Raw genomic sequence first — 12,736 nt, 5'->3', positions numbered from 1 at the left:
ACATTGTGGCCACAGCAAACAACCGCAGTGCTCAGCCACATATGTACAGGGGCAGCTGTGTTACAAACTCCCGCACTGTCTGTTGGGTGGCTGATAACCTGCTCTGTTGTCGGAGAAAGTGTGTGCAGACATTAACCATCCGCAGACCTTGGACCTGTAGTGTTTAAGAGCACAACGCTGTCCGTCGCAGAGATTTCTGAGTTACCTGCAGAGCTGCTGGGGTGCGTGGAGGTGCTGTAGCCAGTCTGTCCGTTCCAGGTGAGCAGCAGAGCTGAACTGGTCTAATCCCAGGACACAGCGAGGATGCCATGTGCCCTGGTGATCCCCCTTATACCAAGGCAGGTATGTGAAAAACTTGTAGACCCCCACCTGGCTGGCCGCTGGCCCCACTGTGGGCGTACAGGTGCGCTAGAAACATCTCCCTCCCTCTCGCTGCTCTGGCAACTGGAGAAGCTACTTGCTTGTCAGCTCATTCCGAGCTGCGTGGGGCAGGAAGGGCAGAGTCCGGCTGGGACAGGAACAGTGCTGCTCTGGAGGAAGCCCAGTTGGTCGTCTCGCTCAGGAAGTAGCTGGAATGTTGCACTGTTTCGAAAACCTCTTCGAGGTTTCAAAACATCTTCCCGTGTCAAAGCTCGGGCATCTCGTGCAACAAGCGACTTACCGACCTGGACTTGTGCCCCATTACTTCCGGAACAGTCCAGATGTATTTCTGGTGCTGCTGCCTTTGAAGGGTGAATTAGAACTAGAGAGTCAGGTTCGAGGTACACTTGGTCACTCTGTGTACACTTGGTCACTCTGATTGTCATGTCAGAGGCCACATCATTTATTTTTTTGATGGGGTGATTTGTCAAACAAAGTGTTTCCACCTGTGTATGGATTTACATGGACTGCGTGCACACAGGACGTGTTGGTGCGTTTACACTGTAGGCCAGGATACTCAGTCTGCGGCCCTTCCGGTCTACCGCAGTGCTGGCTTTCTCTGGAGCCAGCTTCTCCTGCTTGTTCCCCTGACGGCTGGCCCTGAAGGGGCTGGCTGTATTGAAACATGGCAGTGGAGTGGAGGGTTTCCCCCGTACCTGAGTGGAGAAGCGATGATGGTCGATGTGCTGGGAGAGTCTCCCTGCCCAGGTGCTCTGTCAGGGGCGGCGCCTCTGTGTGACTGACAGTGCACTGTGAGCACTGCCGGGCTGTATCCCAGCTGAGTTGAGGCTCTAAGAATGTTTTTCCGTGTCTCTGCACCCAAGCGGTTGGTGGGAAACTTCTGTCCCACTTCCGATACTCGAAAGGTGATTGTGGAGTGTGCAGCCAATGCGCTGAGCTTTGAATTCTGGGAGGGACCTCCAGGCCACAAGCAGTACTCTGGGTATCGAGCTGTAGGCTGTTCATGTAAATGTAAGTGTATTTTCGTAGGATGTGTTTTTTCTCAATATGTGTGTGTAAGCTGTTTATTGTATGTCGTACAGTGTAATGACTTCTGTATTCTGAAGGATGGTTTTGACCACAATCTTATTATTATTATAATCCTGAAACCGTTATTATGAGGAGAATTTCAAAAGCAAGTGTTTCTTAATCTGATTTTTTTTTGTTACTTGAATTTTTCAACCTTTTCTCAGATGGGGCGCACTACGCACCTCGTGTTGCGTTTCTGTGAAGTCGTGGTTCCAGGCGTGAGGGGCACTGTCTGCCCCAACCCCCTCCCCCCCCCCCTCAATAAAAAGAATGGAAAGCAAAGCCCGTCGCTGTGTTTGTATCAGTCGGAGGAGCTCTCCGGCTCTTTCCCTGCTCTGCGGGCGGAGGTCACACTGGAACAGCAGGCATCACGGCCGGCTGGACTGGCACAGTGGGGTGCCCGGCGCCGGTTACATCGTCATGGTGATCGATTGGGTTGAAACGGCAATCTGCTCATTTTGTATTGGATAATGCAGCAAACCAGAATAACGAGGGCGAGATTGTGCCACAACTCTTGGGCACTGGTGTGCTTGTCTGGCTGGGGATGGTCAGTGTGCATTACTTGCCTTCACCTCCCAGAGGTTATGTAATCTGCAGGTCTGTATAAATACAGGAGTGGGAAAGCAGGTCTGCACTGTAGGCCCTTTCGAACAGGTCAGAAACCCTCCTGGCCTGGCTGAATCAGGCTGCAAGGGGCTGACTTGGCACACTTCCGAAATGCTTAGATGTGAATAACAGGGTCCCTGTGTATTTCAGTTTTTTATCTCAAGACCGGCTTTAAGTAGTTTAAACTTACCTTTTGGAAAGCAATTGTAAAACTTAAAAGTGTTGCAGACATCTCGGTTTAGACTTTGAAGAGGATTCCTTGTGCTTTCCCGATGGTCTGAGCAACGCTGCAGGGAGTGATGGTCTGGGTTTGTCTTTCTGTAGGGGGTCCTCATGTAAATACTCGTTATAAAGCTGTTTTCAATCAGTATGTGCTCATGAAGATGCCATGGGTCTACAGAGTTTGTAGCTGCCATGTAACTGCTGAAATGCACATTAAAAGGAGGTCTGTCAGCAGGTGTTGATACATGTGTATGAAATCCATTTAATTTGATTTTGCATTTTAATTTCCATTTGCACCCAACAATAATGGGGCGAAAATGTTCTCCTGTTTGTCTGGCTCCAGTTTTCCTTTTTCTAAGAGAGTACCAGGCGCCTGAATGAAGGTCTTGTTGGGCTGTTCCCCAGGAATGGGGGGTGACAGCTGGGTTTGTGCTGTAGTTTGGTGTCCTGCTTATGGGCCTAACTCTCTCTCATGGGGAAACCAGTAAACTCAGACCTCGGTCCTCTGACAGCCGGACAGCTGTCTCTTCCCTCTACGGTGGACAGCTCCTTGTCTCTGTCTCTCCACAGCCGCGGTGGCTGGGCTGGATGCTGGGAAGGTGTAAATCAGGCCGCCCGGCCTCTTCTTTCGGAAACGGCGACCGGGACGCCCCGTGATAATCTGGCTCGATCCAGTTGGCAGTGTTCCGAGAACTACAGGTGTGGCTTAAGGGATTCCAGGAGTTTGAAGGTCACAAACGAGGCCTGCTGACCCCTTCTCACTTGTGACTCGTCTTCACTACCACCCTGGGAGAAATTCCGGGCTCCCTCCTGCACCCGGATTCCGGACTTCTCCGGTAACCTCACCTGCGCAGCTCAGGCGAAGAAGAGGTTTCGAAATACAAACCTCATTTGGTATTTGTTTGGATTGTTGTCTCCCTGAAAGATCCTTTTTACCTGGTTGCCGTAATCTTTCTGCTCTGAGACCTGCTCGGTTTGCTTGCGGAAGAGGATCGCGGCGGAGAGCTTGTCGTTTTGGTGTTCATCACTGGAGTAGAAAGTCGGGCCGTGGTGACTGACTTGTAAAACACTAACCGAGAGCCGCCCTCTCTGTGGGCACTGTAGTGGGCACTAACTGCCCGGTCAGAACACCTCCTGGGAAGATGACGCTCAGAGTGTTAGTTACAGATTGACCCGGCTTCCGCTCCGACTCCCAGAAGAACGCTGCCCTTTCGCGCTTCTTGGAATCGCTCTGGAATTTCCCATCAGCCCTTCCTTCTTTTTCTGCTCCCTGGTGTTTCCTCACCTCTGCCGTCGTGTCCCCGTCTTTGTCTTTGTCTTCCTTCCTGCTCTGGCCCGGGGCCCTGGTGTTTCTCGGAGTGAATAGCGGTCAGCTCCTCTGTGGTCTGGCGCGGGACAGTGAGCAGGGCAAGCACAGGACCCCACGGCTGGGGTCTAGAACGGGCCGTGTGGGGTCTCGAGTCCCAGAACAGCGTTCCTCGTCTGTTCCACGGGGAGCCGTTTGTCTGTGGAACCCCGTCTCCCCCAGGAAACTCCTACACCCAGGTCACTGGAACAGCGCAGGAATGGTGGAAATCCAAAGGAAATCCAGTCGGACCCAGGGCAGCCCGGGTCCCATTCTCGCCAGTGATCATCTCCCCGATCTCCCCAGAAGCCCTTGGTGGAGCTGTTGCCAATGTCCGCTCTGGGCAGACCGGCACAGAAATGAACTTGGTTTGTTTTATCAAATGGTCAGATTTAAATTAGTTTCCCGGTTATCTCAAATCGGACTATAAACCACAGAGAGGCGCATTATTTTCTCGGCTCTTGCTGACCTGTCCCAGCCTGCTGTGTGATGGCCGGCCCTGCGCACGCAGCAGGAGCTGGTGCTCCGGGAACAAAGGGCGATTCTCTCGATCACCTGGGGCTCTGCTCTTGTAGATCACGGCGGCGAGTCGGAGCGAGTCAGGACTTGTCTGCGCCAGCTGCCTGTAACCAGAGCTCGTTTTTTATCAGGTGCCGTTTCACGCCAGTTAGTTGTGCAACCGGGCCAACCAGCCCATCCAGTTCCTGAGCCACTATTCTCTGACCTGTCTCGCGTACACAAGCCACAGCAGGAGTGAGAAGAGGGCTTCAGGCCACTGTGTCCTCTTCCTCTGCGCCCCTCCCACCCTTCAGTGTCAGAAACACCACCGACCTCCCCGCGGCCGTGCGGCCAGCTGACGGGTCAGCGAGGAAGGAAGGTGCCCCAACGGAGGCCCAGGGACCTCTGGCCTGACGCCTCCCCTGACCACCTTGTCAAACAACAGCACTTGAAACGCGTCACCAACGTCAAAACTTCACCTTTTTAAATTTTATTGCACTTTTGTGTGTACAAAAAAAGAAGCATGATAAAAAATGCAGTAACAGAAATTGACAGTCTACAAAATATCCAGGTTGTCCTTGAGCAGCTCCCCTGTTCTGCTGCTCGCCGCGCACAGTCCCGGGGTGTCTGGGGGCATCAGTGAGGAGAGGTTTCCCCGCAGCAGCCCTCTGGCGTGAGACGGAGCTGCCCAGGTGTGCACAGCTGCGCTGGGTTTCGGACTGCAGCTGCTACATGCTCACAAGGACATTCTGCTAACACTGAGGTCCTAAGAAGAAACGGCGAGTCCAAAAATGAGATTTACCTCCACCTTGAATTGGAAAGAATACAATCGACAGCATTGGGTTAAGGATACTGTAACTCCACGCATCCGTCAGTCAGGGTCTCCCGGGAAGCACAGGGCGCCAGGCCGGACCAGAACCAGAGCCAGGATCAGACTCGGGACCGGGATCAGACCCGGGACCAGGACGCCAGACCATTGCAGGGTGTGCACATTTTCCCACATTTTCCCACATTTTCCCCGGGACCAGGACCGTTCAGACACACCAGCTACCCGGGCCAGCTCGACTCCAGGAGGCAGGAGGAAACTGGAGCACCAGAGGAAGGAGAGCCCGCAAACTCCACACGGAAGGTGGCTGCGGCCCCGGACCCTGGAGCAGCTGGAAACACTCAGAAGGGGGCGGCGCTCCGGCGTCGTCCCCCCGTGTTGTGGTGTTCGTGACGTCCGGCCAGGGCACAGGGGAGTGGCGTATTTCAGCTGTTGCCTGCCGAAGATTCCCCGAACGAAATGCCTCGCGCTTTCCCTGTGCCCGGCGCGGGTGCAGCCCGTGGGGCTCCTGGCGGGCGCTCAGCGCGGGGCGGTGGCGTTGGCCCAGGGCGCGGCCGGGGCGGAGGGGGCGGAGGGGGCCGTGGAGTTGGCGGCCCCCGAGGGCGGCGGCGGCGCCTCCCTGTGGAAGCAGCGCAAGGTGCCCGTGGTGAAGACGCACTGCAGGGGCCACAGCACGATGCACGCCAGCATGATGACGAGGAGGAGGAAGAGCAGCAGCCGCTTCCAGTCCGCCAGCGGGCGCAGGCGGCCCCAGCGGCCCCGGGGCCGGGCCAGGAGCACGGCCGGCGCCGCCTCCGGCTTGGACACGCCGATGTCGATGCAGACGCAGAAGTCGGAGAGGCCGGAGTCCGGCAGGCGCTTGTAGCACAGTTTCTCCCCCTCCATCCACACGGGCTCCTCGCGCTGCTGGTGCGCCGGCAGCTGGCACAGCACCTCGCGGCTGGTGGCGAGGGCGGGGGGCCCCCTCTCCGGGACCGCGGTGGTCTGGCGGCACAGCGGGCAGGGGATCTGCCCGGCCTCCTGCTCCGCGGACACGGCGGCCATCAGCCGGGACAGGCACTCCAGGCAGAAGGTGTGGGCGCACTCCAGCACCTTGGGCGTCTTGAAGACGTTGTCGTACGTGTTGAAGCAGATGGAGCACTCCGGCCGGCCCTCCCCGTTCTCGGGGTCCTCGTCGGGGGGGGGGTCCTCGATGCTCCACACGCGGGGTTCCTCCGCCATCCTGCTCTGGGGGCTGCGGCTCGTCCTGCCCCACCTGAGGGAAGAGGAGAGAGGCTGGAGTGGGTTCACGCGCAGTGAGAACAGGCCCTGCCTCTGCCTCCCACCACCGCTCCTAGATCAGGCGTGTTCAGCCCAGACCGCGCTCCTGAGCTCAGCACTGCTGACAGATCTTCCACTCGCTCCCTGTGGAATAAGGATCAGCTGCCCCCTGCAAGGCCACACTTCGCACTTCCAGTTGCCGGCGAGGGACAGGCCGCGGAGCACCGTGGACAGCCTGCTGTGGACGGTCTTGTCCTAAACCTTTACTGGAGAGACCTCGTGCCAACATGCTGGGCAGGTATTGTCCTTTCAACAGCTCCCAGCTCTTACAGTGTGAAACCGTGGCTGAAAGAGGGCAGGACTGGATGTGTTTCGTGTGCCGTCCCTGCCTGTGTGCAAGGAGTGCTGCTGAGCCAGAGAGCCCTGTCCTGAGGGGTGGCCTGGCCCTGCGTTTCGTTAACGGTGTGTAGGGCGTGCACACAGAGCTGCTCTGAAGGCTACATTAACAGCTCACAGAGATTCTAGTATCGTTTCCTCGGTACTGTCTGCTTATTTTGAGTGCTGAAATATTTGGGACAACCTGACACCCTGCCCTGGAGCCTCTCTCCTAGATGGGCACACCGACTGCAGGTGTGTACAAGCTTTTCCCCATTTACCCTGAGTGTCTAAGACTTCCTCCTGACTCAGGCGCAGCCTCAGTCCTGGGGGCCGGAGCCCTGAAGGTCTTACAGGCAGTGTCGCTGGAGACCTGCAGCAGGTGATCTGACCGGAAGCACCGTGTCCTGAAGTAAGATCGCACCCTGTCTCTGCTCTCGCCGGCCCTGGGTCTGACAGGGGGAAGACCTCCGGGACTTCTTCTCTCCCTGTTGTCTGGGCCCGTGCTCCAGTGAGCCGAGCTCAGCTGCTGGCCGGCCTTCCCCGGGGCTCGAGCCTCAGGCTCAGCTGGAGGGCGCCTGGGCCTGGTGGGGGACGGGAACGACCGCTCTCTCGGTTTGTCCACATCAAGCTGCTGCTTCTCCCAGCCCCTGGCTGTTCCCCTCCGCCTGTGCGAGAGGGGAGTGAAATGTGCTGGCCCGCGCCCCTGTGCTCCAGCAGGGAGATACTGTTACAGAACCGCAGCTCCAGACACTGGCGGCTCTGTTCGCCTCCGCGACCCTGACATTTACACCGGGGCTCTCAGCCCGGGGCGCCCCCAGAGGCCGCAGTCACGCCACCACGCTCCTGAGCTCCTGCTGGCCCCAGCTCGCCGGTCAGCAGCGACGAGCACGCAGGGGCAGGACAGCGGGGGGCTCCCCCCGTGTGTGACCAGGCCGGGGGCTCACAGCACACAGGGAGACGAAAGCTGCCCTCTGAGGGGGGGGCGTGTCTGTGTGGGGGCTTGTGTTGCTCCTCTTGCCCTGCGGACGCCAGCCAGGTTCCCAGCCAGAGGAGCGATGTTTTCAGAAGGTAGATAAACATTAACAGTGTATCGGTTTCATGGCGCCTAGCAACACTCAGCACGAAGGTCACTCTCTGTCCTCCTCACATGCTGCACAGTCTCAAGCTCAGACCGGGGCCTGGGCTGACCGCAGGCTGACAGAATAACTGCCCTACATGTGCCCCTCACTGTCCGATAGTTTCTCCCTCGTTTCGTGGAAAAAATCTCCATGAACTTCTTCTGGACCAGAAGTCGTGAGGCTGAGCTGCAGGCGTGTCGTGGAGCGTCTCTGCACACGCCTGCTGACCGCTCTCCTGTCCTGGGCGATCCTGGAGTGGCAGGCCTCCCCCATGGCAACAGCTGCCCCCCGGGCGGCCCTGTCCAGGAGTCGCAGGAGCCCGGACGAGACCTGGACGGCAGGAGCCGTGCTCAGGGCGGGAGTGGAGTGTGCTGCAGGGACCGGCACGCGTGACCTTCCAGAGGGGCCGAGCCAGGAGGCACTGGTTCCGCTCAGCTGGCCCAGCCTTCCGGACAAGGGGATCGGCTCTGGCTCCGTGGCCCAGAGAGAGCCGAGGCGCCCTCTTCCTGCGCCGCAGCTGTGGAGACGGCACTGGGCTGGCTGTGACACTCCGGGAACTTCAGCATACCTGTACCAGGTGAGTTCACTGGCCGGGCTCAGATACTGAGCTGTGTACAGCACACGGGTACTGTACATGATCCACGGGATATTCTTAGATATTTCTTTGTTGTTTTGAAAGAGGATTATGAAGTTTAAGCCTGTCAGATGCTGTGGGGTTAGCAGTTTTAAAGGTGTGCTTGTTTGCCCTAACCAGAGCAAGAAAGCTTTAACAAAGAATATTCCATCAAATGCAGAGCTATCAGATTTCTGTACAGTTCTCCCTAATACACGTACTGTATAGTCCAGTCACTGCCTTAATTTCTTTAATTCACTTTTCAGCTGGAATCTTGTTGAAAGCAATAGATTATTTAAAAAGTAAATCACTGTTTTTTTTGGGGGCAGATGTACAGGATTTAAATGTGGGTCCTTTGTTACAAAAACTCAATCCCATTCTGCTCAATGCTTATAGAAATGAGGAATGATAGTTCAGACCTGTATCGCAGCTTTCACCCACGACGGTTGTGTGGCCTGTGTCACTGTGTGTAGCGCACGGCGTACACAATGAGTGTGCAGAGAAATCCATACCTGTGGAAGAGGGTTACAGCTCAGCTCCTCAGTCCCCTTGTTTCCATGCTGCTTGCTGTCCTGCTGGGGCGTCGGGCTGGCCGGTCTGTGTGTGTGTGTCTGCTGGATGTCTGCTGGATGTGTGCTGCAGGGCAGCTCCGGGCTGTGGCAGGATCAGACACACCTGCAGCTGCTCAGCTCCGCTGCTGTAGTCTGGACTCCCCTGGCAGGCTCTGCCCCTGCCTTTTCAAGCGGTATGTAAATGAGCCGGAGCGAACAATAACAGCAGAAAGGAAGAAGTAGGAAAAAACTGAGCATGAGGCAGGTCACTGCCTACACACCCCTCACACAGTCTGTGTGACTTTGCGCTTGATAAGACCAGCGTTACTCAGGAAGTGATGCTACTGAGCAGGCTATTCTTCCACCAGGGGGTTGTGTGTTACTCACCTTTATTACATTTGAAACTCAGTTTCTCTCAATCTCAGGGATTGGGCACAAAAGAGAGAGTGAGTACAACACACCTTCAACAGCAGGACAGGTGTGAAACTCAGCCCGGTCTGATTAACACGGCTGAGGGACACTGAGTCGAGTCTGGCTGCAGGTTTTGGAGGTGAGGTAGGGGAGAGAGTTGGCCATCACAGTAAACAGTATGAAACCTTCCCCAGCAGTGTGGGAGCCTGATTTCAGGAAAATGTCAGATTTCCCCTCTCTGCTTTCTGCTACATCACGAGCCATTCAAACAAGAATGAGATGTGTGCATAAAGACTCCTGCCATTCTCCTGCTGGCTGACCTAGAAAAGGAACTGGAATGCTCATTCTGTGTCTCAGTTCAGGAGTGAAACGTGTCACAACGTCCAGCATTTTCAGGCCTGCTCTGTAAACAGGACAGTACAGGGAACACGGTTGGTTTTAAAGGTGTTATAGAGCATTTGTTTGGCTTGCTTGGTTATGATGGCCTCCAGCTGGTAGTGCTCGTCACAAGGGAAGAGTCCAGACCTGCCTCACCTCGTACTCAGCATGAATCAGCCCGGCTCATCTGTTGATGACCAGGCTGGACATTCCCTGGCACTGAGCAGATAAAGCCGTGCAGAGTCATGCAAACCAGGAAGTGTGCTGGGAAGAGCCTGCAGCACACCTGTGTGCCCTGCACACACGGCGTGAGTCAGCATGCCAGCAGAGCCCTCGGCCACACGAATCGGGGCAAGACGCAGAGCTGAGCCTCGAGCGCAGGTCCGACCCTTGAGCTCGACTGTCTCTCCTTCCAGTAACTACAGTCTGTAGATTTTATTGTTCTCCCGAACGAGCTTGTCATGAGCTTTTACAAGAAACTGCTCCTTCCCAGGAACTTGGCAGTGAGAGGAAGCAGCACTTTTCACTTTTCACTGTCTCAGGGCCGTCTGGTGCTGGAGGGGGTTGTCAGTCTCCCTCTTCCTCTCCTGGCTTCACTCTCTGGTTTTCTGCGGGTTTAGGAGCTGAATAATAGTTTCGTGGTGTTTTTCTGCGTAACCGACCCCACTCATATTGTGTTTCGGCTGTGGCGTGGCTGATCTGATTTTGCTCAAAGTGACTAAAAGGACGTCACACTGAATCGGGTTTCAGCCAGACACAGTGAAGCCTTTCTTCTCCAAAGTGTTCAGCCACCCCCCTCCTTCCCTTCTCCACACATGCCCAGTCTCGCACTCTCAAACACACTCACATCCTCAAACACACACTCACACTCTCCCCCTTGCACTCTCAAACACACACACACACACACTCTCCCCCTCGTACTCTCAAACACACTCACATCCTCAAACACACACTCACACTCTCCCCCTTGCACTCTCAAACACACACACACTCACACTCTCAAACACACACACACACACTCTCCCCCTTGCACTCTCAAACACACACACACACACACACACTCTCCCCCTCGTACTCTCAAACACACACATTCACACACTCATCCTTAAACATACACTCACTCACAGTCTCTCACACACAATCACACTCTCAAATACACATTCACACACACACACACCCTGAAACACACATACACATTAACACTCTCGCAATCACTCATACGCAAGCTAACACCCTCAAACACACGCACTCACTCACACCTTCACACACACACGCACTCATTCAAACTCACACTCGGTCTCTCACAGACACTCCTGCTGTGTCCAGGTGGGGGCGGCGGTGGGAAAGAGGAGGTGCAGACACAGCCCCCCTCCGGACACCCAGCAGGCTCTCCTGCCCCCCCGCCTGCGGCCACAGCTGCGAAGGCCCAACTCACTCCTCCCCCAGCCGAGCAGCGGAGGCTGTCTGCCGAGGTATTTAAAGGAGCCAGGGATGGGAACGGGATCCATATTCCGACGGTGGCACACCCCTGGGGAAAAAACACCAGTGACTGACTTCACTGATGCACCTGAAAATCGAATCACATCTTTAACATCTGTCCGTGTGCCTGTGAACTCTAACTAACCAGACTGAGGCAGTATTGGGTACTATTGAACTATTAGGTAACTGTAAAAAAACACCCAGTGCTTCTTCAGGGCTTAGAGAGAGGAGTCCTGCAGCTCCTCCAAGCCAGGATGACTCAGCAGTGCTGTGCAATAGGAGTCCTGTCTGGCCAGCAGCTCCAGCGCTGGTCACTGCTCTTACAGGCCTGGGTCTGACCGGACTGTCCTCCTCTACAGGGGAAGGACTCTTGTTCGTACCCGGACACCTGCCCTGGAGGGGCCTGGGAGAGCACCACCTGCTGTGCGAGCCTGTGTTCCCTCTGAAGACGCCAGAACACAGGCCCTCAGGGGCTCTGCGCTCCAGGCTGGGTTTCAGAACCTCACTGCACCTCTGCCTCCTGTAGCTGTGACAGAAAACAGGTGAGAAAGCGTTTCTGGGTGACACAGCTGCAGGTCTGCTTTCCAGTGCAGCTGTCGCCTCCTCTCCGAGCGCAGTCTTTATCCCAGGTGGAGACACTGGGTGCTGGCGGAGAACGGGTGGAGAAGGCGATGGCCCTCGGGCTGTAAGTGCTGTTTCAGGAGTACTGTGTGGGCAGCCTGTAATTGTCCTACCGCTGATACATTTATTTTATCGGTCCATTAGCAAAGCATATACTGATTGGCACCGTCTCTGAGCCTGATAAAAACCAGTTGTTACCTCTTTGTTGAAAAAGGCATGAAGAAAATCAACAAGCAAACTGCAAAATCAAATTATTATTCTTACATTATCTCCTGATGGGGCGTTGTGAGCCCTCATACTTGGTGCAATCAGTGCACCTGTGGAATAAGTAGGCCTGACAGTCACCTGCCAGGTGACACAGTGTCGCTTCTGGCCAGCAGAGTCGGCAGATACCACCTGCCGAGCTGCAGCGTGGATCAGCCAGATGTAGACTGCGCTGAGCTCCGTCCCGGCTCCCAGACCGGGCACGTGCCGTCTGTAGGTGAAACGCACACGGGTCCACCAAGCGGACACGCCTGCACCGCTTCACGCATGCGGCCCGTTCTTCTGTTGCTGGACTCTGAGGTGCTGGCTCCAGGCCCGGTGGGCCTGCGTGTGGCTGAACGAATAGTGTGGTCGCGGACTCCTGGGTCCTGGGAATGCGTGTCCTGCTGAGAGAGCCGGGCCTGTGGGCACAGTCGGCCCCCAAGGCCAGGTGCTACAGCAGACAGGGCGTGACTGCGTTTCAAGCAATTCAATGTCTGACCTCATTCACCGAAGCCCAACGAGGCAGAGCAGCTCTTCACCCGTCCTGTGCGGTGGGAAGGCAAAGGCTGCAGCCCTGCACGCAGGCACCATGCAGAGCTCCAGGGGCTCCTCTCCTGCTGTGAGAGGGGGTGTCTGCCCTGTAGATTGATACACCTGGCCACAGCACCGGCGTCTGTAATGACTGCAGCAGCTCGGTTAATTGGCTTCGTTAGTTTGAGCCGCCAGGATGTCCTG

The 12,736-nt window shown here is 56.0% G+C and overlaps 1 protein-coding gene across 1 annotated transcript; it reads right to left on the bottom strand.

The window, feature by feature from the left end:
- Positions 1 to 4,589: 4,589 nt before the first annotated feature.
- LOC138225093 (RING finger protein 223) lies at positions 4,590 to 10,678 on the bottom strand. The gene is made up of 2 exons (XM_069183950.1): positions 8,828 to 10,678; positions 4,590 to 6,201 (listed from the first exon to the last, which is right to left on the bottom strand). Exon 2 carries the CDS (start codon positions 6,165 to 6,167, stop codon positions 5,466 to 5,468), a length of 702 nt encoding a protein of 233 aa, XP_069040051.1. The 5' UTR covers positions 6,168 to 6,201; positions 8,828 to 10,678; the 3' UTR covers positions 4,590 to 5,465.
- Positions 10,679 to 12,736: the final 2,058 nt, after the last annotated feature.

This window comes from Lepisosteus oculatus, chromosome 25, assembly GCF_040954835.1.
Source record: "Lepisosteus oculatus isolate fLepOcu1 chromosome 25, fLepOcu1.hap2, whole genome shotgun sequence".
NCBI lineage: Eukaryota > Metazoa > Chordata > Actinopteri > Semionotiformes > Lepisosteidae > Lepisosteus > Lepisosteus oculatus.
Note: the sequence above shows the minus strand (reverse complement) of the source record. Positions and strands in the feature narration are given on the sequence as shown.